This window comes from Alosa pseudoharengus, unplaced genomic scaffold, assembly GCF_046254945.1.
Source record: "Alosa pseudoharengus isolate Yale_2024_CS ecotype anadromous, Long Island Sound unplaced genomic scaffold, YU_APseudo_1.1 YU_APseudo_1.1_scf_7, whole genome shotgun sequence".
NCBI lineage: Eukaryota > Metazoa > Chordata > Actinopteri > Clupeiformes > Clupeidae > Alosa > Alosa pseudoharengus.
In genome coordinates this window covers 11312643-11338202 of record NW_027468859.1, presented here as the reverse complement: position 1 = coordinate 11338202, position 25560 = coordinate 11312643, and the positions used below count along the sequence as shown (strand labels likewise).

The following is a 25560-nucleotide window of genomic DNA, read 5'->3' as shown; positions in this document are numbered from 1 at the left end:
TATGATGAAAGACTCTAAACACTGCCAGCTCTTGTAATCACCCCTATTTTAGCGTTGTGATAACTGCAGGCTGCTCTCCTCTGAATGTGTTAACTCTTTCGATGCATGCTCTCCTGGGAAGTTCTTCCGTGCAGATTTTGAAGGGCAAGATTTGTTTTTAATTATTCTTATTTTCCACAATTCTTTCCTCTGCATTAATCACAAGATGGAAACTTTCATCTTCAATGCATGGAATTTTAATGCAATAATTTGGAGTTATGATGATTACGATGAGGATCTTTTCCATAACAATGACATATATGGGTGCAGTGAGTTCGATTTGCAGCGCATATAAGTGGGCTCTATGTTGGGAAAGTCTATTTGTGTCGATGAAGATAGAAATAGCCGGTGGAGAGGCTGGGACAGGCTCCAGACATTACCTGGCACCAGAATGGTAATGGCCGTCTGCACAGCTTTGCGGATGATGTTGTCCAGGGCGAACATCCAGTGAGGCTTGATGTTATGGTTGCGCAGGACTTTGTTTACCTGGAAACAAGCAAAGCCACAGGAACATCTATTAAATCAACTGGTGCATCCTTAGAACACACACACACACACTTGCACATACATACACACACCAACACCAACACACACACACACACACACACACACACACAGACACACACACACGACACAAGAATCAATGGTAGGTTCACCTAAACATAACTAACTCATTTAATTCGCTTCCATAAGGTTGCTACTCTTCCCACAAAGTGCAAGAAGCTATATAGTAGGCATACATAAAACACTAAACATTACACTTTTTAGACATAATGCACTCCGTTTCCTAATTCCATTGTCTAGCACAACCCCAAAAAATCTGTTAACTGCACCATTTTGACTCCCTAGTCTGGTACATTTTAATTGGAATGCAAATACGGAAATCAATTTAATCCGTCTCCCCATTCTCACTTCTTAGTTACACTGTCTGTCCACAAGGGGGCATCTCTCCCTGCCACACCTTATCCCTCATCTCTGAGGGCCAGGCAGTCAGGGACAGAGTCCTTCGCATGACTGTGCTTGTGTGTGTGAGGCAAATGACATACATACGCCTAGCTGTCTGGATAATCTAACAAACTTCCCTTATTGGTTTCTGTTTGAAAGATGTTCTGTAGAAACAGATCAGAAAATACCAGAGAGGAAATGCAAACACTTCAGAATGAGGAAGAAACTAAATCATGTAAAAATATGACTAGCCAAAAACGTGCAAGTCACATCCGCGTGCCAACTTTTTTATATAGCATGGCAGTGCATGTTGTATGCAAATATAGCACATTACGGAACTAATCTATTTTGATTGCTGCTTGATTCAGTTCGTAGCTACTTTACAAAAAAACATGCAGACTAAAATTATACCAATTACACTCCTTGCTCATGCCATCTATTGTGAGTTATTCAATGGCTAATTTAATCATTAACTCATAAATTAATATTTAATCAGTTCTGATACTCTCATCCTATTTACCAAGTAGCAGCTAAGAGGAATCTCATAAATTATGAATATTGTGAATCAGGGTGACATTCACATCATAAATCCCATAAGTTCCTGTGTGGAAGATGTGGACTACATGGAATATGAAACCTGGCAGAACATTCCTGCATTTAAAAATAAGCTCATGGTACTGTATGTGGCACAAGAAAAAAATGTAAAAGTATCGTTCAAACTGAAGTCTGAAAGGAAGGCTTCCTGAGTGATACTTTTGAACTAGATCTTGAAACCTTTCTCATTTACAGTCATGGTGACAACGGACCACTCACCAGACCCACGACACTTCATCGTTCATCTAATATCTAATAATCATTAGTCCGATCTTCATACTTCCATTCCATCTATCCTATTGTCATATTTAATATGAGGAAGTGTAGCCAGTGTGTGCTTTAAGGCTTTACTGAAAATGAGTGTGGTGCACTACAACAATAACGTAATTATTATTACATAAATTATTCATTGTATCATTATTATTATTTAAAACATAAACCCCTTGCCCTTGTGCCTCAGACCGACGATATTTCACCGGGGCATGAAGGGTCACTCACCGCGTCCTGGAAGCCGAAGAGCACCACCTGTAGCTGGCTGATGGCCGTGCTCTCGAAGTCCAGCTCCAGCTTGAGCTGCGAGAGTGTGTTAGCGATGATCTTGCGGTCAGCCATGCGCACAAAGTCGCCCAGACTCAGCACCAGCGTGGATATGTGCTGGTGCTTCAGCTTGGTCTCCTCTGAGCCCTATACACACACACACACACACACACGTGGCGGGGGTTGAGAGAGAGAGGGATGAAGATGATCTGCATGCAATATGACGTGATAAAAGTACATAATTGGGAAAACAGTAAGAGTACAGTAATAGCAAAGCTGATTTAGAAAGTGAATCCGTAATCTATTATTATACACTCTGAAGAGAATATGTACTGACAAATGAGTGCCAAGCACCAAACTGGCGAGACAGACAGAGAAAGAGAGATAGAGAGAGAGAGAGAGAGAGAGAGAGAGAGAGAGAGAGAGAGAGAGAGAGAGATTGGAATTGGAAATAGTGAGATAGAGAAAAGAAAGACAGAAAGGATGAGAGAAGGTGGGGTGACTAAAGGAAAGAAAAGACAATATAACGGAGAGTCTTGCGGTGGCCTTTGGGCTGACCTGCGTGAGGGTGTCCATGATGTTGGCCACCACCTTGTCCCGGTCCTCCGTGAGGATGCGGTGCAGCGTGGCCCTCCGCTCGCTGTCTTTCCTCAGCATGAAGAAGCCCGAGTCCTTCTCCTCTGGAGACGGAGGGGCACTGTGGTCCTCAAAGTTCTCCACAGGGATGCTGGGAAAATGACCGCTTTGTTATGAATCACTACAATGCTACACCTCAGCCTGTTCTCCTCTCTAAGAATATATAACTTATAGCTTACACACAAACTTTACATGTGTGAATATCTCTGATGGTTCTTTGTGTGTTCATGGTCCAAGTCATCACTGGCCTGTTTTAAAGCCTGGTCATTTTGGAATCAACTGACTAACTCTGTTATTTCACATTTCAGTGGAATGTTGTGCATTCACGTAGCTGATTGTAAGAGAAACCATGTAAGTGAATGACTTGCTATCCGAAACATTTCATGTCCGTTTCAGTTTTGGAGTGGATCAGTTTTTGTGGATTCCAGTCATACCACAAAATGTTTGTTCATGATGGTAGACTATAACACTCTTTTGTTTTGGGAGAACTTTCTATAAGGCGACCTGTGTGACCTTCAGCTTACCTGAGGAAGAGTGAGCGCGTGCCTTTGACCTCCCGCTCGCTGTAACACTTGAGGCTGGGCTTGAAGCTGAAGGGGTTGGCAGTGAGCTCGTTGTCAGGGGAGACGGAGCCGTACTCACTGCTGCTGCTGGTGTCCTCCACCACCACGGGAACGGGCAGAGAGATGCTGCGCAGATACTCTGAGCCACAACAAACAACAACGCTCATATAATAACAAGTATAATCATCAAAACATATGGAATCACATATAATGAAGTACATAATGAATGAAGTCTGATAAGGAAACTGTATAATAGAGCATGAAGCACTGTCATATCTCTAACAGCAACATGAAGTAGGTTCTTTTATATATGACCATATGACATCATAGATGATATACTGTATTATAATAGATTGCATAATACAAAATAATGGCCCACAGACCCAGCTCAATTTCAACAGATAACAAAACAATGTGTGACGTACACAGTAGGAGAGAGAAAAAGCAGGGAAGTGCAGGTGAATGGAAGACATAGATGTATAGATCAGCTATAGGCTATAGACGCGCCCACTTCAGACAGGACGACCAAATGTACTTAAATCAGCTGACAGCAACAACAACAGCGTCACAACAACATCACCTGACATTTATGAGGGAGCCTGCGAAGTCAGTGGTCGAAACGTGTAAAAGGTAAAAACTAAGAAAATCTTAGTCTCTATATCAGTGGTTCTCAACCTTTTTTCAGTGATGTACCCCCAGTGAAATGATTTTTCAGCCAAGTACCCCCTAACCAGCGCAAAGCATTTGTAGTTGAGAAAAAAACAGAGCACTGTCCATCGTGTTTTCACAAGAATACCGCTACGCTTCAACCACGACTCCATCGTTTGAGTTTTGACAGTGATTGACAGGTGATGGCGGGTGGCATGTGACAGGTTGGGTTGAGCCATGCTGTTATGGGGGGGACTCTGGGTTTTTAGGATGATGAAATTTAATAGCCTACTGAAATATAAAATTAATTTTATGAACTTATGTTTTCCTGAAATATTTATTAAATAATTGTTTTTAAAGTATTTTTGCATGAATTCTATTTTTTAAATATACTGTATGTATATTTTAAAATCTCACATACCCTCTCACATACCCCCATTTGAGAACCACTGTTCTATATCATATAAGTCAGATAATATTGAACTAAACTAGGCTAAGAGAGCATGTTTGGAATACACAGGCTGTTATTATGGAGTGTGCTGGGGAGATCACATACAACACATCTGCCTCCTAGATAACGTGTGACTATGAACTTCAGGGGGGAGAGATGAGAGATAGCAAAGTCTGAAGGGGAGGAATTCCAGATGAATTTCAACAGATAAGAACTCACCTGTGCCAGGGGTCAGCGCTACAGTATGACGCAAAAAAGACAACACACACATCACAGTTAAACACAACCACACCAGGCAGAGCATGCTTCCAGATGACCATTACATAGATAGTAGTATTAAAAAAAACAGCAAAGTGTGACAGTTTATTGTACAAATAGCCAAAACAACAGTTCCGTAAAAGCTAGGTAAAGGGGTGAGATACAGTGGCTTTGTTATTCTGCAGTTGGATTCCCAACCTCAGCATGCTTAGTTTCAATATAGAATAATGTAATTCTCCAATTTCCCAAATTAAATGAGAAATCACTATTCTGCGGAGTAAGTATGAGCTCAATGACAAAATGATCGATGACAATCTAGGGCAAGATCTAGGGCATTTTGTTTTCCTCTGGCTGGGTACCAAAGACATTGCATAATGATGTAAATAACACCATTGTACATGTCTGGGGGAGTCTAGAATCAGTCCCCTTATCTGTGGCAACCTCTGAACCTAATGGATGAGCTGCTTTCTGGGACTTCACAGGATTTTATTAGTCTGAGTGTGTGAGTGTGTGTGTGTGCGTGCGTGTGTGTGTGTGTGTCTGTCCCACTTACCAGTATGTCTGCTTGTGTGTGAGTTAAGAGCGTGCATGCTGTGTAACGTGTTCCTTTTGGGGCATGCGATTGTTGACAACAAACATGCACGGGCATGTTCCCAGATGTGTGTGTGTGTGTGTGTGTGTGTGTGCGTGTGTGTGAGAGTGTGAGTGTTTGTGTGTCCAGTTCCCACCTGTGAAGCCACTCTTGCCACGTTTCTTGCGGCTTGTGACAGTGAGGAACTCGTCGGTCAGTAGGTCCATTGCCGTGGCCCTTCGGTCTGGATCGGGCTCGAAGCAGCGTAGGATGAAGGCTTTGGCCTCAGTGGACATGGACTCGGGGATCTCAGGGTGGATTTTAAACATGCCCACCTGCAGCAGAACAGAGAGAGAGAGAACTCTGTGACCAATCTTCCATTGCTGTCTCCTTGGTTCAGTTCAAGCACATCTATTCTTTTTGGAAAGAATGAGGAACTCTTATCCATCTGATGGAAAATTATGGGGATGTACACCTAACTGGCACGTAAACACTCCTCACACGCCTCTTGTCTCCTCCTCTCTCTCTCTCTCTCACACACACACAGACACACACACACATTCACACACTCACTCATGAGAGTAGAAACTGTCTGAGTTCAATGTCGCCATCTGAGGAATTTCTTTCATGGCTTGGCTGGAATGTTAAGTTGGAGGAATGGAATGCCAACCCACAACCCACCACCACCACCACCAGCAGCAGCATCACCATTCACTTTGATCGTGGCTTTAGCAAGTCTTGGCTGACTAGTTGAATGAACAACATTCACAAAAAGGCCCTTTCCTGCGCCTTACAAATCCAACAGAAAAACACAATTAAGAAAGAGGAGACTGAGGCTGCAGGATCTCTGAAAGGAAGTGCAGAGGTGCCTCATGGAGATGTTAAGGATCACTAAGAAGCTTCGATTGCAATCGATTGCTTGAGGCTTGTAGAGACAGAGGTCACAGTAGCACACAGAAGAGACAGCTGTCTACTCAAGCTTCCTTCATTAGTCACTGCTGAACAACGCAACGGTAAAGTGCAGTGAAGTTCAATGGAGACAGTGGGGAAATTCCACAGAAGCTGTTCAATTTCCGTCAGCTAAAATTCCAACAATGCCAATACCCTCCCCAGATAATTACTTCACACAGATATTTTTTCCTCATTGTCGAGAGACTGAATTCCATTTTTTGTACTACTGTCTGGAAAAAAAAATCCATTGTTTTGCTTTGCTAAATTCCCAGGAGCAGCTTTACATCTAAATATGGCAAAGGCTGGTGACCATAGACGATCATTCCTTCTAGACCTGACCTAGTATTAATCTGGTGGTGGTGGTGGTGGTGGTGGTGGGGGGGGATGGGGGGGCAAACCACAGAACCAGATAATCGCCTGCCTGCTTTATTTTCCACATTCAAATTAGAACTGGAGGACCACCCAACAGCAGCTAGGGGTTCGGCTCTTTGAACGTTTAAGAGCGGAGAGCATATGGAGACGTGTCCAGCCCACTTGTGAGGCCCAGCTCCTTTAGTACTGCTGAGGAAGGAAAATATTTCCAGTCTGGTCCAACAACTCCCCCCAAATGTTTACACTTTGGTCGTACAAACCCAGACAGGGCTGCGCTGTTGCGGTTTTTAAAGAGACTTTTACACAGACAGTACACTACTGAACAGCATTTATCAGCATACCGACACATTCATCTAATCGATTTCTCTATATATAATCTAGCCCTGATTTAAGAGAGCAAAATCAACACAAAAATAGGAGATTATCACTGGTTTCATGAAATGAGCTTCAAAGCAGAGAAACCAATCAACACAAATAAAACAAAGTTATGTGACAATCTGATATACTGTTTTATACATTATGTGACGTCCCACCCCTAGTGACCTCTGACCTTGAACATGGCCGCCTGTGGCTCCCCCAGCTCATAAAAGGGAGGTTTGCCCGTGGCCATCTCTATGATGGTGCAGCCCAGGGACCAGATGTCCGCCGGCTTGCCGTAGCCTCTCGGACCCTTGTCTATGATCTCGGGAGCCATGTATTGCAAAGTCCCTGCAAAACAAGAACATACAGATATTAGTGGAACAGTAATGTTAGATGATCACATAAAAATGATGTTGAATCACATGAAAAAAGTGTAAAAAATAAGTAAATAATCAAAAATAGATTTTTGTATCATGGTTGTTGATTGGCCACTCCGGGAAATCCCCTATCTATAGCACAAGGAGTTTAACACCTCTCCTGTCTCAACCTGTCTATCTGCAACTGCCTTATCACAATACATTTTAAAAATAAATGTTAAGTTATTAATGTCATGAAACAAAGGACAAGGCATGAAAATATCTTCATTAAAGTTTCTTTTGAAAAGTCTTGACTATAATAGCAGCAACTTCATGATGAAAGTTAAACAGCCTGATTTTACTGGACTATAATGAATACGTCAGTCTAAAGGGGCTTTCACATCTGGCTTGTCTGGGGCAGCTGAATCGGAAAGTGGAGCGTTTCCCCCCAAAGACAGGTTAATATGGGTATATGTGAATCCATTCTAGAATGGTACGTTATGTTTGGAACGTCTGTCAAAACCGAAGCAACAATCTGACCAATGTAAGAGTAATTTAGTGTGGCGTTTTGTTTTGTTCTGCTAAAAATGCTGCTGTGTGAACATGAAACAAACCCAGGGACAATCACACAATTTGTATCCATTCAGAAAAAATTACAAAATAGATATGAAAACACAAAACAGCCTTGGTTTCACTAGGCGAGAGGTGAAAAAATTACAAAATAGATATGAAAACACAAAACAGCCTTGGTTTCACTAGGCGAGAGGTGAAAAAATTACAAAATAGATATGAAAACACAAAACAGCCTTGGTTTCACTAGGCGAGAGGTGAAAAAATTACAAAATAGATATGAAAACACAAAGCAGCCTTGGTTTCACTAGGCGAGAGGTGGGGCAGAGGGCACAGAGAGGGTGTGGGCAGTAAAAGTGGGCATGCCATGTGGGCCGCACAGGCACCAGGCTGCGTCTGGAAACCATCTCCTGCCCAGAGGGGTGCTGAACACCCCCCGCCCTCTACACACACACACACACATGCACAAAACACACACACACACACACACACACACACACACACACACACACACACACACACACACACACACACACACACACACACACACACACACACACACACACACACACACACACACACACACACACACATACACACCACGCCATCAGCTGATCCACGTCAGCCGGGTCAGGATGTGTCCATGATTGGTTGCTCCTTAGTCAGGGTTGGCATTAAAACTTTTTTTCCAATCACCTGACTCTACAGACACACACAAACATACACCCCCATGCACACAGATACACAACACGCACACACACACTTGTCCTCATACACAAATCCAAACCCTCTCTCCCCCTCTCTTTTTCACACACACATGCACACAGCTCTCCCTGTCTCTCTCTCTCCCTCTCTCCCTCTCTAACACACACATACTCTCTCTCTCACTCTCACACACACAGCCACACACAGACACACACACACACACATAAATATTTCCTGTGTGTGCTGCAACCCAGGCTATTCTGAGCGCCATTCATTTGCTGGCGTCACCTCTGGGGAGTGGGGACTGGTTTAATCTGGGCGTGGGGTCGTGAGACCAGAGCGGCGTGGAGCACAGCGCCACTCCAGACACAGCCACAGGCACAGGGAGGGAGAGGCCACCGTAAATAAGGGCACTGAGCCACTCCTGGGCTTAATGGTGGTGGGTGGAGTGGATGCCAAGGGTAAACAGAGAGAGAGAGAGAGAGAGAGAGAGAGAGAGATCTTCAAAGAGAGGGAGAGAAAGAGAATAGAGAAAGAGATAAATAAAAACATAAGAACAGTGACAGAAAATTAACATGAAAAGAAAGAGCAAGAGAGAGAGAGAGATCTTCAAAGAGAGGGAGAGAAAGAGAATAGAGAAAGAGAGAAATTTCAATTTAATTGTACTTATAGAGCGCCAAAACATTACACATGTCTCATGGCGCTTTACAGAGTGTTAGACAATCAGAGAAAAGAAAAGAAATAAAGACATATAAGTAGAGTGATAGACAATGAACATGAAAATAAAGAGCAAGAGAGAAAGAGAGAGAGAGAGAGATGAGGTTTACCAGTAAACGTCTCGGTGCAGGGGTTGATTCCGGCTAGACGTTTGGAAGTACCAAAGTCTGAGATCTTCAGAACACCACTATAGGTATTTATGAGAACATTGTCACCCTGTGGGGAGACACACGCACGCACACACACACACACACACACACACACACACACACACACACACACACACAAACACACACACACACACAAACACACACACGCACACACACACACACACACACAAGTACACACAAACACAAACACACACATAGAGAGAACAGAATAATTAAATCACTAAAATATGAGTAGGAAAAACACTATATTTACATTATATTGAGCAGTGTCCAGAAATAGCAGACAAATAAAAACGGATTATATTAAACCCCTATAAAAGGATGGGCCTTGACCAAAACAAAGTGATTAACATTTACACAAATGGCTGTCGGAGTCACTTAAACAGTGAAATGAGGTGGAACTTAAGACAGTGGTGGGCGTAGGGCTAAGAGAGGCTCCGACAGAAACGATCCTCCTTAGAAACGCTGAAGACTTCCAAACCCTGTGTTAGAACTGGAGATACACAGAGGGAATCCTGCTGGATTACGGTCAAGGAACTCCCCAGGCCATAACCAGGTGCTCTTTAAAAGGCCGGTGTGTACAGAGCAAACAGAGTGAAAGGGAAGTACATATGGTGACAGGGTGTGTCTTTTGTCACGGCTGCAGAGCTGAACTGAGTTGACTGATTAGTAAACGCTGCCGTCATCATCACTGATTTCTGATCTAAATGTTTTAGGCATTAGTCCAATAATGGTTTTCATCTCAACTCAAATGTGTATGTATTAATGTCCAAAGTGAATGGTAGTAGAGGCTTTTCCTGATAAATGTACAGTACTATGTGATGGACTACAGCTAGACAGTTGATACATGTGACCTTATAGTTGCTACAGTACTGTTCAAAGACAAAAATTGGTTCTTTTCACTGCACAGCCATGTTTATTAGATGGGTCCTATCCAGGGAGTAGTAATCCCACTACCATTTTTAAACACTGTAATGGCAGTAACCAATTGCTAGCCATTTTCTTTTGAAATGAATAACAGAAAGAGACAAAGCAGAAAAAGCTGACGTCTTTAGCTCCTGCAACCTGAGCTGCCATGCTGAGTGTGTGTGTGTGTGTGTGTGTGTGTGTGTGTGTGTGTGTGTGAGTGAGTGAGTAAGTGAGAGACATGTCACCTTGATGTCTCTGTGCGCTATCTGGTTATCGTGCAGGTACTTGAGCCCCTCCAAGATCTGCTTGGTGTAGAAGCCGATGGTGGGCTCGTTGTTCTTCAGTGGACCCCACTTGGACCGCAGCAGAGCTGAGAGGCTACCTGCAGCAAAGGACAAAGAAGATTTCTGTGAACCTAAACACCTAGTGTTGTGTCTGTATGCGTTTAGGTATACTGAGTGTGGTATAAGTATAAGTATAAGTATATATACTTTTTTGATCCCGTGAGGGAAATTTGGTCTCTGCATTTATCCCAATCCGTGAATTAGTGAAACACACTCAGCACACAGTGAACACACAGTGAGGTGAAGCACAACACTAATCCCGACGCAGTGAGCTGCCTGCTACAGCGGCACTCGGGGAGCAGTGAGGGGTTAGGTGCCTTGCTCAAGGGCACTTCAGCCGTTCCTACCGGTCGGGGTTAGAACGGGCAACCCTCCGGTTACAAGTCCGAAGCGCTAACCAGTAGGCCACGGGTGAGTCCAATGATTAAAGTATCAGCCTTTTGAATACGTTTTTTAATACTAAGAAAATGAGAGAGGTGTCCTTTCCTTATTATTATTATTTATTTCAAATGTCAATTTGATATTTTATAGTTACCACTACTGCTCTGTACCTGGGCTGGACTGTATGTTAGGTAGACATTCTTTTGCAGCTTCACTAAAATGTAGCATCATGTGCACATGGGGCCCTCAGCTGAGTGATGGGCAAAGTGAAAAGATTCACTGAAGCTAATTTAGTAGCCTAACTAGAAAAAATCTATTCGCTGGTTTAACACCATCAGCGAGAGCTTAATTGCAAACACTGATGAGGTAGCTCAGTGCTCCCACGTGCCACACGATTGCTATAGTTCATCCACAAGGACTCTGCCTGTTGACCGACTTTTCCCAGCTTTTTTAAAGTAGGGCCCTTGGTGTACCTGGAAAAGGGCAACAGCTTGGGCTTCCGCTGCACGTCGGGGAGTTCTTCGCCTCTCGCCCTCGTCCATTAATTCCATATAACAGGACACCTCGGCGGCCGTTATCCCTTACTTATTACACGTCTATCATTCTCAGGTGTTTGTGCTATTGTGTTCTGGTGCTTGCTTACCTCCAGGCACCTGTTCCATAAAGATCTTGATGAAGCCGTTCTCGCTGATGGAGCCCAGGTACTGCACGATGTTCTTGTGCTTCAGGTGTTTGTGCAGAGCGATCTCCTCATGCAGGGGTTGGGAGTATCTGAGGCCAAAAGAAGGTGCAACCAAAATATTTGTCAACACCAGATTTCACATTATGAGGAAATCAGTTTGTTGTTGTGTAACATATCACACCACAAAAAGCATTTCATTTCCTTCATCAGTTAAAATGAAAACAAATAAACAGTAACAGATTAACACTGTTGCATTATCACTATAATAGTTTTGGCATCGTGAATGCAGAGTCCTTAAAATGCAGCAAGTCTAACCTTCAGATTGAAAGAAAAATGTATTTACCTCCTGTCTATGAATACTGCTTATTATTAAAGCAGTTCTTACTCAGCACACTTGCGTAAGAGAAATCTCAGTGTAATAAAAGAGCCAAGCACTAAAGACATTTCATTTAGCTCAAGGAGCCAAGGCATCTCATACATAGCATCTAACAATAAGCTGCACAGCCATAAAATGTGAAAGGTCCTTCATATTGCCGGGTTATGTTTTTCTGCATCAAATATTCATGGTGAAAAGTGGATCCTCGAGGACCCTTCCATGACATCCCTAATGACTTGAGGTTGAGATTACAGGAAGAGCGCACAGATCCGGAACCTTCTCAGGTTCTTAAGGAGCCTCTTAATTGCAGCCTTGTAGGTGGAACAAGCATGCCGCCCAGACCCATCACCGGGGAGCAGAGGCAGTTGCTAAGCGACCCTCTCTGGCTCTCACTCGCTCTCAAAAGTTCCCTGTATTGCCCTAGCTCATAGGCCTGGTGTGTGATAGTGTGTGTGTTTGTCAGTGTGTGTGTGTGTGTGTGTGTGTGTGTGTGTGTGTGTGTGTGCGTGCGTGTGTGCATGCGCATGATTAACTAAGCACTCACTCTTACACTGCTCAGTGGGATGCAACATCAAGCGACCACATACACACACAGACACAGACACAAACACGCACACAAACACAAACACACACAACCACACACACACACACACAGGAAACCACTCGCCCCTCTCTCCTTCACAGTATTACAACAAGCGCACAGTATTGTTAGCAGTGTTTGCATAACACTGAGAGGGTCATGTGTGCACAATTAAGCCTTCAATGAAGCAGCAGGTGTGTGCTAGAGTGATTGTGAGTCGAAGGCCACAGTTATGTAATGACATAGCCCCACTGCCTTGAACACACTAATGTGACTGTGTAAAATCATGCACAATTTCATTTCATTACCAGCCAAAAGTCGCTTTGGAAAAAAGTGACAGCTAAATGATTACATGTCAATGTAGATGTAAGAAAAAGGAGGTTCAAATAGAGTTTGCAAGGTTCCTAAGGGGAAGATGAATGTGCTTTGTGAGCTGTCCAAGCTAAGTGTTTCTAAGGGAGGGCAAACCAGAGGTTCTTTGATATGGTTTTAAAGAAAAGCTGAGCTGACCGTCTTTCAAGAAGCGCAAAACAAAAGAAGCCGGTTCATTGTCAGTCTGCAGTGGAACACAAGGCAGATGAAGTGGAAGGGCACAATGCAGTGGAAAGTGAACATCAGTTTAATCTGATTAAATTTGTCATTTAACCAAACTCTGATTACAGTTGGAGTTTATAAATATCTGTGGAATCTTACATTGTTGTGGAACAGAGGTTTTTATTGTTGCAAAAAAGAATCTTTTGTTAGAATGTTCAAAACTCCCCTTACTTGTCCCAGCATGTACTAGCATGTAAACTGGAGTATTCCAGATTCTGATAATACTCCGATTGGTGCTTTACTCCGATTGTTTAGCACAGGTACCCCCATTGACTGAAGGCTCCTGGCATGACGAGTAATGATGCCGTTCTCACCTGCTGTCTCTTTCAGGGATCTCCTTAATGGCCAGGCGCACCTGGTTGCTCAGGTCGCGACCCGCGTACACCACTCCAAAGGTCCCTTTACCCAGAACCACCCGCTCTCCATGCTCGTCATACTCATAGTCGTACTGTGAGAGAGAGAAAGACAGAGAGAGAGAGAGAGAAAGTGAGAGAGAGAAAGTGAAAGAGGCAAGAGCCAAAAAAAGAAAGTGAGAATGAGGAAACAAAGTGGGAGGCACACATTGAAAAGCAGAAGAGACACAAGAGAACGAAAGCAATAATAACCTCAAAGCCTCCACGCTTGAGTAAAAGTAAAATCCTGTAGCATGTAAAAGAGTCATGGATAATCACTGTAAACAGATTACTTCAAATAGTTTAAAAGACCTGTTTGACACTTGATCCGAAGCGTGCTTCCATTCAGTTAGACGTGGGTGTGTTAATATCATGTGCACACATTCGCATCCAGTGAACCGTACCCAAACAAATAAAGGTGAACCGCAGGTGGTCTGACTTGACGGACATTACAATTTTTTCCCCTTTGATCCTTTTGGTATTACCAGTACACAGAAAATATGTGCGCTTGTCATTGTCAATGAATAAATTCATTAAATTAACAATAAAATCAAACAAATAATCAAATCGTGAGCTCATACGCTGGTGTGGCTCTGTGTTTCCTGATGCAAGTTAAGCGTGCAACAGGAACCACTTAAAGTTCCTTGGCAGGAAAACAGTTTCTTGGAAGAGGATTTGGTTCAGCATGACACCTTGACATGGCATTGTGCTCTGGGACTGAAGGTAGAATGGCAAAGAGGGAGAGAGGGAGTAGGACAGAGATGGATAGAGAGAGAGGGAGAGAGGGGAGGGAGGGACAGAGAGAGAGAGAGGGAGAGAGGCAGAGAGAAGGAGAAGGAGAGAAAGAAGTTAGAAAAAGGGAGAAAGAAAGAGAAGCATAGAGAGGAGAGAGAGAAGAAAGGGGGAGGAAGAAGAAAAGAGGAAAGAGAGAGAGAAAGAGAGAGAGAGAGAGAGAGAGAGAGAGAGAGAGAGAGAGAGAGAGAGGATTCACCTCCAGGGCCTCCGCGTCACAGTCGCCCTCATCTGGGCCTCTCCAGGCCTCCTCTGCCAGGCTGTTTACCAGGTCACAGAACCTGCAGGAACCACACACACACATCAGCAACACAGAGGGAAACTGCGCGCGCAAACACACACACGCACACGCACACGCACACGCACACGCACAGACACAGACACAGACACACACACACACACACAAACTTACATGCATTAACCCTTAATGCAGATCAGTCATTAGTTACTCATTTATACTCCTGCCCAATTGACCAATGTGATACCTCTGTTGACTTTATTTTACAACATAATAGCTCCTGGCTCATTTAGCATTTCACAGTTGTGTTTTCTCAGGCCATTTCAGGATTCCACACAGTCTTTCTGAGCCTATCTCTCACACACACATTTGAGAAATTCCCCTTTGCAGGAATGATTTTGTGCACTCTGTGCAGAGAGAAGAGCACCAGCTACCACAAAAGCATTTACATGACATTCACATATTCCGCTGAATAATACCATAATGGTCCATTTCAGAAATTCCCCTTTGCAGGAATGATTTTGTGCAGAGAGATTTGCGAGCCACAGGGAGACAGACAGGCATGACATTATGTTCTCTACTCACAGCCCTGCTGGAGGGTCTGTCAAAATCGGATTTAGCAGCAGGTGGTTCCCTATGTGGCAGCTCTGAGTAGGATTGGAAACAGGGGAGCACAGGACCAGAGGGTACCTGACTGGGCTGATCCAACCCCCCCCCCCCCCAAAGACCCTTTAAAATACAAATATATCTTTCCACAGATTCGTTGTGTGTGCAGACCTTGTAGGGATACCAACACTAGCCTGGAATACCTCAATACCTTGACTCTTGATCCATTTGCCACACAGAACATAAAAGTGATGGTTGGATTTGCCTGTTTTTATTCCAATGGTATGAGTAGTGGAAAATTTGACTTGGATACACATTTTGTGAAAATAAGGCAGGACTTTGGCATTTTGGTCGACAATGCCTCAGGGTAAAGTCTGGTACCGTTTGGAGTGCATCTCGGTGCAGAAATAGATCTGGAAGTCGTCTGCGTTGTGAAGCACGTACAGGAAGGCACTGCGCTCATCAAACTTGGAGATGCTGTGGGGCGAGAGGAACAGGAAGAGGATGGTGATGAAGGTTAAAAAGAGGAGAGAGTGCAGTGTGACATTTTCAAATGAATGACAGCAGCGGGAGGTCCCTGAGGAGTGTGTGTGTGTGTGTGTGTGTGTGTGTCTGTCACATTTTTCTACCAAGTTTTTTTCAGAATTCAACAAGTATAAAACTTTTCAGAAGGCCACAAGACTGCGAATCATTCTACATATTCATCCATCTATCTCTACCTTTATTATCTATCTGTCTATCCATTTTATCCATCTGAATATCAATCTCCCCCTCTATCTATTCATCCATGATTCATTTATCCATCTATCTATCCATCTATCTATCTATCTATCTATCTATCAAATCATGTGCCTTTCAAGGTACAGAGATGAAAAGGATCAGAAATGAAAATTGAGGGTAAGCTGTAAAGTAATTTTAAGTGTGTCCTTCCATACTGACACAACTCTTTCTTTGCCAAACTCCACGTGAACACACAGCTTTCTAATCGTCATTCACTTCCCCTGAGAGACAAGCACACACAGCTTCCGTGAGCTAGTTCATCCACTCTGTGCAAGTACGCGCGCTTGTATGCGCATCTGGAGTAATATGCCCTTGATGGCTACAGAGAGCCGGCCACAAGGACGCCACTGTTTGCCTGTGAAATAGCTCCCTCCATCAGGAGCCTGTGAGCAATGCCTGAGGACTGACAGAACAATATCCCTCATTCAGAGGCGTGTCATTGTTTCACCTCCTCGCGCCAGCATGGGAGGACGAGTGGGAACGGAGAAAGCCGCGTTCCCTAGCAACACCGGCAGAGGACCATGGCGACCTAGCTTGTGTTTGTGTGTGTGTGTGTGTGTGTGTGTGTGTGTGTGTGTGTGTGTGTGTGTGTGTGTGTGTGTGTGTGTGTGTGTGTGTGTGTGTTTGCATGTCGGGCGTGTGTGTGAGCTGATGAATGCCTCTGTGTGTGGGTGGAGAGGGAGAGAACGATGGAGAAGACAAGGCACATTTTGGAGGCTGCTACACACACACACACACACACACCACTCTTTCCTTCTCCAGTTCTGGAGAACAGACTGGTAAGGAACACATTGCCCAGGGCCATGCTGGTAAGGAACAGTCTGAACCACACCAGACTGGCCAGAAGTTCAAGTTTGCAGCATTATTAATTATGCATACAAACTTGAAGCAAAGTGAAATATTGCTCACCACTTACAAGATGTACATTCACACTTATAAAGATGTATTGAAGGTGCTAAACATTAGTTTGTAGTGGGAAGATCATAGTGGTAGAGCAAGGGTCATTTGTGTCAGCAAATCTTTTGTAATAACAGTTAATAAATTGAGAGACAAATGCCAGTTTGTGTCATGAAGTTTCTTCGTTGTGATACCTGAACTTCATCAAGTTACATAATTGTGATGCAGTGATTTGTAAGACCCTTTGATACATTGGTCATTTATTGTTTTACACAAGGTGAGACTGTTTGCATATGAAGTTGTATGTTATGTTGAAGTTGTATGTTATTTGAGGATGAGGAACTACAGGCTGTGGTATTCTGAGGTTGCTATGACAGAGTGGGATGTGGCGAGTGGCCACGGTGATGTGATGGTGACATGACTCAGGACTGACCTCACGCCCCGAATGGCTGCAGCACTGAAGTTCCACTCATGGATGCCTTTACCCTGCAGGAGGACAAAGAGGAGAATGAGACACACTGAGGCAGACTGAAAAGAAAGTAAGAAAGAAAGAAAGAAAGAAAGAAAGAAAGAAAGAAAGAAAGAAAGAGAAACAACAGTATAGAGAAAATGGGACAAAAATAAAGTAAGAAAGACAGAAAGAAGAGAAGAGTAGAGAAGGGAAGAAAAGAGAAGAGAAGAGAAGAGAAGAAAAGGGAAGGGAAGAGAGGAGAAAAAAGTTGATAGAAGCTCATAGAGAGGAGGAGAAGCACACATCAGAGAACCACTGGGCTAGTGACCATCCTTCTCCCTGTCAGAGCTGCTTACTACCTCCACCTCCCTCTCCCAGCCCCATGAACTCAGCCATGGAGGTAAAAAGTGCCGATCTGCCAGCCGTAATGATGTGGTCAGGGGTGAATAGAGCTGTTAGCTCCCTGAAGCATCTTAAGTGCCGTATCCCTGCAGGGCTCCCTTTCATATTTTCTACAGACTATTCAAACAGGGTTTTTTGACACTTGCAACAGGATAATGGAGACTAGTGCTTAAGAGGTTGTTTGAAAATCGCGTTTGCTTTACCTTGTCGTCGGGGGCCACGTGCCAGATTGAAACCGTGTTGTCCTCCACGTCGTTGTTGATGGACAAGTAAGAAGGCTGGTACACTTTGGTGGGCTCCAGTATCAACACCTGGGGGGAGAAGTTTGAATCGGTTTTATTTTTTGAAGAAAAAAAAAAAAAGAAGATGATCACCTCCACCAAGAAGGTTATGTTTTCAGCCCTATCCATTTGTTTGTTGGTTGATGTGTCTATCTGTTAGCAGGATTAGGCAAAAACTACAGGCCAGACATTAATGTACGTGGAACTTGGCAGATCCAATTCGTACAGTGTAAAACACGACATTTGGCCAGCAAAAATTTGGCTTGTATTTGGTATTTGTATTAGGTATACACTTCACTGAGTGCCATTGTAGTATCTGTCTGTGTTATATTTATGTTCGGACCACTGGTGTCACACTACTGTGAATCATTAGTAAAATCAGAAGTTCATCACTGGACAACAAATGCATGTCTTTTGCCTTTAACAACACATCACATTCACAAACAAATTCAATACACACATCATAACTAGAAGGACTGATAAAGGTAAAGAAGAAATAGGCTGCACTCTATGTCTGACAGCATCACATGTCACATTGCTGCCCCACCCCCCCAAACACACACACACCAACATTTTGCACATATGTGTTTAGGTATGTCAAATATGCACACGTGCATGCACATGCACGTACACGCACGTACACACACACACACACACACACACACACACACACACACACACACACACACACACACACACACACACACACACACACACACACACACACACACACACACACACACACACACACACACACACACACACACACACACACACACACACAAAAGCAGCCAAAAATTCCCTAGGGGTTTATTGACAGGGCAGACAGGCACGGACAGCTCGTACCGGGAAGCGCACAGATGAAACATCCTTCTTGGTAGCCTCCACCAGGAAGTCCATCCAGAAGTCCACCAGTTCCTGTTTGGGTGGAGGTTGCTCCCCAGAGGGCTTTTTGAACTGCTGGTAGATCAGAATGGTCTCCACCAGAGAACGCAAATACCTATGACACACACACACACACATACATCAGTGTCTCTCTCTCACACACACACACACACACACACACACACATCTCGATGTGTGTGTGTGTGTGTGTGTGTGTGTGTTCACGTGTGCCCAAATCACATCATCCACCTCAGCAGCTGAGAAAATAAGAAAGTATGTAACTTAATTCCATGGAAGGAGAGCCATAAGGACAATAAAACCATTTAGTATTTGTGTTTTCAAACAGTTCTACCCCCTAATCTCCAATCCTATCTAGACATTTCCGCTGCAATCAGGGGTCCATCACCACTTATACTGTCCTGGAGGTAATAAAAGATCTTATCACGAGACAATGAGTGTATCTGAAATGTGTGACGCCCAAATTCAAGGTCTCATAACAATAACATGACATCATTGGCCAACGTGTTTCTCCAATGTGCCAATCACAGGATATCCTGCTGGTCTGGTCCAAGCCTTTCAAGTCTAAGCTTACCGAGAGAGAGGGGGGGGTGAGGGAGAGAGAGAGAGAAAGAGAGAGAGAGAGAGAAAGAGAGAGAGAGAGAGGGAGAGAGAGAGGGAGGGGGGGGGAGAGAGAGTGAGAGAAAGAGAAAGAGAGAGGGTGTGGGTGGGTGTGGTTATTTTATGTAAGTTTAGATCTATCTATGTTACACATAAATGTCTATGCATTGTTTTTTATGATTGCTTTGGCAATGCAAATACCTTTTTTGTCATGCCAATACAGCACCTTTGAATTGAATTGACTTGAATTGAGAAAGAGAGACAGAGAGAGAAAAGGAGAGAGAGAGAGAGAGAGAGAGAGAGAGAGAGAGAGCGGTGTACTAAATTTACATGTTGCATTTACATCCCATTCATTTAGCAGATGCTTTTATGCAAAGCGGCTTGCCAGACAGTGCGGATACTCTTGCTATCAGTGTGCATGTACTCTTGGGCACTCTGCCCATGACCTTGCTGTTCTTAACACCTCACTCTACCAACTGTGTGTGTGTTTGTGCGTGAGTGTTAGCGTTTGCTGAGTGTGTGTGTGTGTCTGTGTGTTTGTCTGTGTGTGTGCGTGCATGTGTGCATGCGTGTGTGCGTGTGTGTGTGTGTGTATGTATGTGTGTGTGCGTGCATGTGTGCATGCGTGTGTGCATGCGTGTGTGTGTGTGTGTGTTGTGTGGGTGTGTGTTTTCGGAGCACCCACCAGATGGGAGCCTTGAGTTTGAAGAGCTTCTCGGAGGCATGGATGACGCGCGTGTTGTCACAGGCCAGGATGCTGGCGCCCAGGAAGAAGCCCACATCCCAGTAGCTCTGCAGCTTGTCCAGGCTGCCCTTCTTCCCCAGGAGGCTGCTCAGCTTCACGCCTGTCACAGAGAGGGAGGGGTGTGTGTGTGTGTGTGTGTGTGTGTGTGTGTGTGTGTGTGTGTGCGTGTGTGTGCGTGTGTGTGTGAGGGGGGTGGGTGAGAGACATAAGGGCCTATTTAGAAATACTAAAATCACTTTAGAAAAAACCAGCCCACCCCTCCCAAACCCCCCCCCTCGCCGCCCTCCATCTTGGGCTGCCTACTGGGTTACAGCTGGCACTGTGCCTGCGGTGTGTAGTTTTTCCACAGTCAGTTGGCTTTCTGGTGTTGACACAACATGTGGCAGTGTAACTGTGGGGGAAAGGCTTAGAGGCAAACAGCAGCCAGGACCTGCTTACCATCACTACAGCTAGTGGCAGAGATAGAGGGAAAGAGAAAGAGAGAGAGAGAGAGAGAGAGAGAGAGAGAGAGAGAGAGAGAGAGAAAAGAAAGAAAGCTGTGGGAACTGACTGTAAAACTGTTTAATCAGATCAAGAGTGCATGATTCATGGCGGTGAGCACAATAATGCAAGTCATACTGAGCAGGTTTGACTTTTTGCAATAGTAAAGACCGGAGGGGGATTGCCAGAGTAGCAAGGGGGGTGCCTCTACATGCCTCTCACCATCATGTGAATAAGCTCCATGAATGTTTTTAGGTTTTCATAACCCCATTCCCATCAGTCCTCTATGTAATCACCTTCAGTTCTCAGAAAGTGGAGCTGAATCATGTATAGTCTCATCTCTAGTATAAGAGATTCAAAACCCTCAAGAGAAGTCCAGGGAATGAGGACTAGGACGGTTCCTCCTTCCAAGGACTCAATCTGCTGAAAAGAACTGGCGTTGTACATTAGAGACTTGGCGAAATTGGATCCTTTTCTCAATAGATTTGAGCCTGAATGGCTGTTGATGCTGAGTTAAGGAAATGCAATGCAGAGCCCCTCATACCCACCCACCCCTCATGCCCACCCCCCCCTCATACCCACCCCCCCTCAACCTCCAGTAAGTTGAAACGTACCGACTTTGCGCAGCTCGAAGGAGCTGTCAAACTGATACCCAGCCGCCAAAAGCAGCACGGCGTAGTTGATCCCTGAGTGGAGCGTTGGCTCGGACTCAAAGCCCCTCTTATACCTGAGAGAGAGAGAGAGAGAGAGGGAGGGAGAGAGAGAGATAGAGAGAAAAAGAGAAAAAGAGGAGGATAGATAGCAAAAAAACCCTGCACCATTAGAAAGCATTGCCTCCATAATTTACATCTTAATAAAAAAACGCTCGGCCACAGATAACTTGGAATCAATAACACCACACCATGGGGGGATGGGGGGGGGGTCCTGTTTTCCCCATCGCAACAATTTCCAACTCATTTTGAGATGAGACTGACAGCGGGGGGATGCCCAGGGCTCATCGGCTGCAAAATGTCATCTGATTCATAATCTGTTCAGGCGAGAGCGCAGCCACACACACAATTAGCTGGCAGCATTAGTGCCGACACAAAGTATATTGACAGCCTGGTGGGAGAGTGGCTTGATGAGAGCGCGCGGGTCCAATCGGGCCCTGGAGAGGGTGAAATGATAGAGCCATCTCCACAGAAAAAGGCAAACAGTTACGGCACGCTTCAGGCTTGTTATTACCCCTGTTTAGAGAGGTCTCGAGCACTATCCTCTCATCAGACGTTAATGTGCCAATGGAAACAGAGAAAGTGTGTATGTGTGTGTGTGTGTGTGTGTGTGTGTGTGTGTGTGTGTGTGTGTGTGTGTGTGTGTGTGTGTGTGTGTGTGTGTGTGTGTGTGTGTGTGTGTGTGTGGACACAGAGGGAGACAGAAAAAGTGAAAGTGACAAGAATTAGATAGATAGAAATGAACAGATGAACAGATGGATGGAAGAAAGATGGTTAGAGAGATAGGATAGGAGAGAGAGATACACATACAGACAGGAAAACGAACACACAAGTGCACAGAAAGCAGAAAGCGTTCCCCTTTTTGTAAGTGGCTTTGGATAAAAGCGTCAGCTAAATGCAAATGCAATATTTCAATTTCAATTTAATTTCACCTATAGAGCGCCAAAACATTATACATGTCTCATGGCACTTTACAGAGTGTTAAAACATTCAGAGAGAGCCCATGAGTAACAGGGGCAAGGAAAAACTCCCTGGAATTGGAGATACATATAGGAAGAAACCACGTCAGATCCACGACTCAAGGGCCTGACTAGGGTAAGTTACAGGGCAGTAAGGTCTGTATACATGACAAATGAAAGGTTAGTTAGGTGTAGAAAATAGAACGTGGTGTTTACAGGTACTGTCCCTCTTCTCTATTATTGTGTTACATGTTCCAAGTGTAAAGCACTTTGAGCTGCATTCTGTGTATGAAAGGTGTGTAGTGAGAAATTCCAGAGTGTATGTATTTTAACATTTGTTTTGATCATCGCTACCCAAAGCCTTTTGATTAAGCCAACCCAAATCGCATGCATGCGTGACCTTTGTCATGCCACATGATGGGGGCGATTAATCATTGTTGACGAGTTTTTCTCTTAGCGCAATCATTGAAGTCACTGGCGCCTCACGAGACAAGGTACGACTAGAGAGATAGCTCACATGCGGTGACGGAAGGGGATCACTAGAAATGTATTTAAGCAAGACAATTTGTATTTTGTGTTTGAGTTGGTACGGTTGTGACGCTGGGATGGCCTAGAGTTCTCTATCAACTCCCGGATTCGTTAATAAACCTCGAGTTTTTTGTCTTTGCCACTGCTCGGTTTGGATTGTCTCCACTTTGTTATGTAGTTGGTTATTTTTACACTACATTTGCTATACAAATAAAACGTATTATTATTATTATTATTATTATTATTATTATTATTATTATTATAAGTAGCCATAAGCACAGCCGGGCTTCGTCCCTCACCATTGGGTTCCCTTGTCGCGGCTCTCGGAGTCGGTGAAGTGGGAGTCCAGGAACATGTCCTTATAGATGCGGCCCACCATGCAGTAGATGTCGGACGCCACCTGCTCCTCGGACTCCACCAGGGGAAGCATGATGTCCAGGGCCTTCTGCCGGTCCCCAGGCAGGTTCCTCCTACGGAGAGAGAGGAGGGGAGGAGAGAGAGGAGAAGAAAGATGAGAAATTAGAAACGGCAATGGAAAGTTTTTCACAATTAACTGACAACAAATGTGATTTAAACAGATTTTTGAGACTAATGCACGTGGAATTGAATAAGATAACAATAAGATGGGTGGTTGAGATGATAAACAATAAATAATAAAGCATAATACAAGCAATAAAAATTTAACATAGATAAACATTGATAAGGCAGGAGAGGAAATGACACGAGAAAAAAAGAGAGGGGATAGGGGGAATGGGAGGTGGGGAAAGGAGAGAAGAGAGGAGATGAGTAAGGAGGAGGAGGAGGAACAGAGGAAAGAATGATGGCGAAGACAGCAAAATAAAACATAAAACAAAATGTAGCTGTAGAAAAAGACAGATGGTATGAGAGGAAAGGTACCAGGAAGAGGAAAAATGATGAAAACATGCACTTAAAACACACTAAAAACAACTAAAGCCTTAGATGGACACCATGGCTTTCGATTCACTCACAGAACCATAAACGTCAATATATATTTATCAACACAGGCGTCTGCAGACTGCAGTCTGCTTTATTAACACAGATGGCGACTTCAGGTTCGAGCCTGTGAGTGACTCACGCTCCTGTGTGTGTGTGTGTATGTGTCTCTGTGCGTGTCTGTGTGTGTGTGTGTGCGTGTCTGTGCGTGTCTGTGTGTGCCCCTGCATGCATGTGTGGGTGAGGAGACAATGCATGGCTTACGTCCAGAGAGGCTCAAAACATAGGGGAGAAAGCCAAAAGCCGAAAGGTAAAATCCATGGCCCGAGACTTAGCCGTGGCATTTAGTTCAGCCAAAAGTCATTACGGGGCCACAGATCAAGTTACTGGAGTTTACTGGTCCCTTTGCTGCCAGTGCCAAGTGTGTTAAGAGACAGAGACGGGCCCGACAGGTGACACTATGGGTGTGGTGTTGGAAGGTTCCACTTGCCCAAGGGTTAAGAGGACAACGTGTAGCTTTAGATGTCAGAATCACAAGTTCATTAGGATTTAAAGCAATGATGGAATATGACAGCAAGACGATAAAAACACAATATTACACTGAATTGTATGCACATTGTTTGTCAGGATTCGGGGCTTCCATTATGTTTGTTTACATATTGTCTGTGCTTGCACAATAATGTGATTAACACACAACAACTGAGATTACCTTAGTCGTAATTAGATATTTTTGTTTTTGATTGCACCTTTGAACAACTGTGAATTTTTAAAGGGGAACTAGAAAGAGGACTAGAAAGGGGACTAGAATCAATTTTGTGTCTCACAAGCATTCCCTGATCTCCTCCCACACACACACGCACAACTATAAGTATAAGTATAAGTATAAGTATATACTCTTTTGATCCTGTGAGGTAAATTTGGTCTCTGCATTTATCCCAATCCGTGAATTAGTGAAACACACTCAGCACACAGTGAGCACACACTAATCCCGGCGCAGTGAGCTGCCTGCAACAACAGCAGCGCTCGGGGAGCAGTGAGGGGTTAGGTGCCTTGCTCAAGGGCACTTCAGCCGTGCCTACCGGTCGGGGAACCGCCAACCCTCCGGGTACAAGTCTGAAGCGCTAACCAGTAGGCCACGGCTGCCCAAATATAATATAATATATTTGGGCAGACTACTGTATATAATCAACACCCAGCTGCATAATCAACAGCACAGCATGGAAACATATCCTAACTACAGAACTGCCATGCTTTGTTAGTTTGGAGATCAGCGGTGAAACCAACAATGCTGACTCCAGCAGACAAATTCCACACATGTTCAAAACAAATTTCTCTACCAAACAAAATTAAAGCAAAGCAAATGCAATCATAACCCACTGAAGGCTAACACTTATCTAAGACACCATCTCATAAATCAGTGGTTATGTATAATGTCAGCCTACACCATAGCCTGTCACAACCCATGTGTACAAACACTATTTCATACAACTGTGAATTATTCTACTGCTACAAGCTGTGAAGGAGGAGGAGGAA

The 25560-nt window shown here is 44.2% G+C and overlaps 1 protein-coding gene across 2 annotated transcripts in view; it reads right to left on the bottom strand.

The window, feature by feature from the left end:
• The window catches only part of map3k5 (mitogen-activated protein kinase kinase kinase 5), a 73625-nt gene that overhangs the window by 8661 nt on the left and 39404 nt on the right, over positions 1-25560 (bottom strand). For both annotated transcript variants that reach the window (XM_076272574.1, XM_076272573.1), the window contains exons 7-25: positions 23373-23543; positions 21491-21603; positions 20337-20496; positions 18995-19148; positions 18071-18178; positions 17448-17500; positions 15719-15814; positions 14693-14774; positions 13624-13757; positions 11721-11848; positions 10598-10734; positions 9384-9489; positions 7116-7273; positions 5400-5577; positions 4633-4650; positions 3276-3453; positions 2674-2842; positions 2077-2262; positions 420-525 (exon numbers count right to left, since the gene is read on the bottom strand). In XM_076272574.1, coding sequence (XP_076128689.1) covers positions 420-525; positions 2077-2262; positions 2674-2842; positions 3276-3453; positions 4633-4650; positions 5400-5577; positions 7116-7273; positions 9384-9489; positions 10598-10734; positions 11721-11848; positions 13624-13757; positions 14693-14774; positions 15719-15814; positions 17448-17500; positions 18071-18178; positions 18995-19148; positions 20337-20496; positions 21491-21603; positions 23373-23543 — 2435 coding nt within the window. The remainder of the gene's footprint in view (positions 1-419; positions 526-2076; positions 2263-2673; positions 2843-3275; positions 3454-4632; positions 4651-5399; positions 5578-7115; positions 7274-9383; positions 9490-10597; positions 10735-11720; positions 11849-13623; positions 13758-14692; positions 14775-15718; positions 15815-17447; positions 17501-18070; positions 18179-18994; positions 19149-20336; positions 20497-21490; positions 21604-23372; positions 23544-25560) is intronic.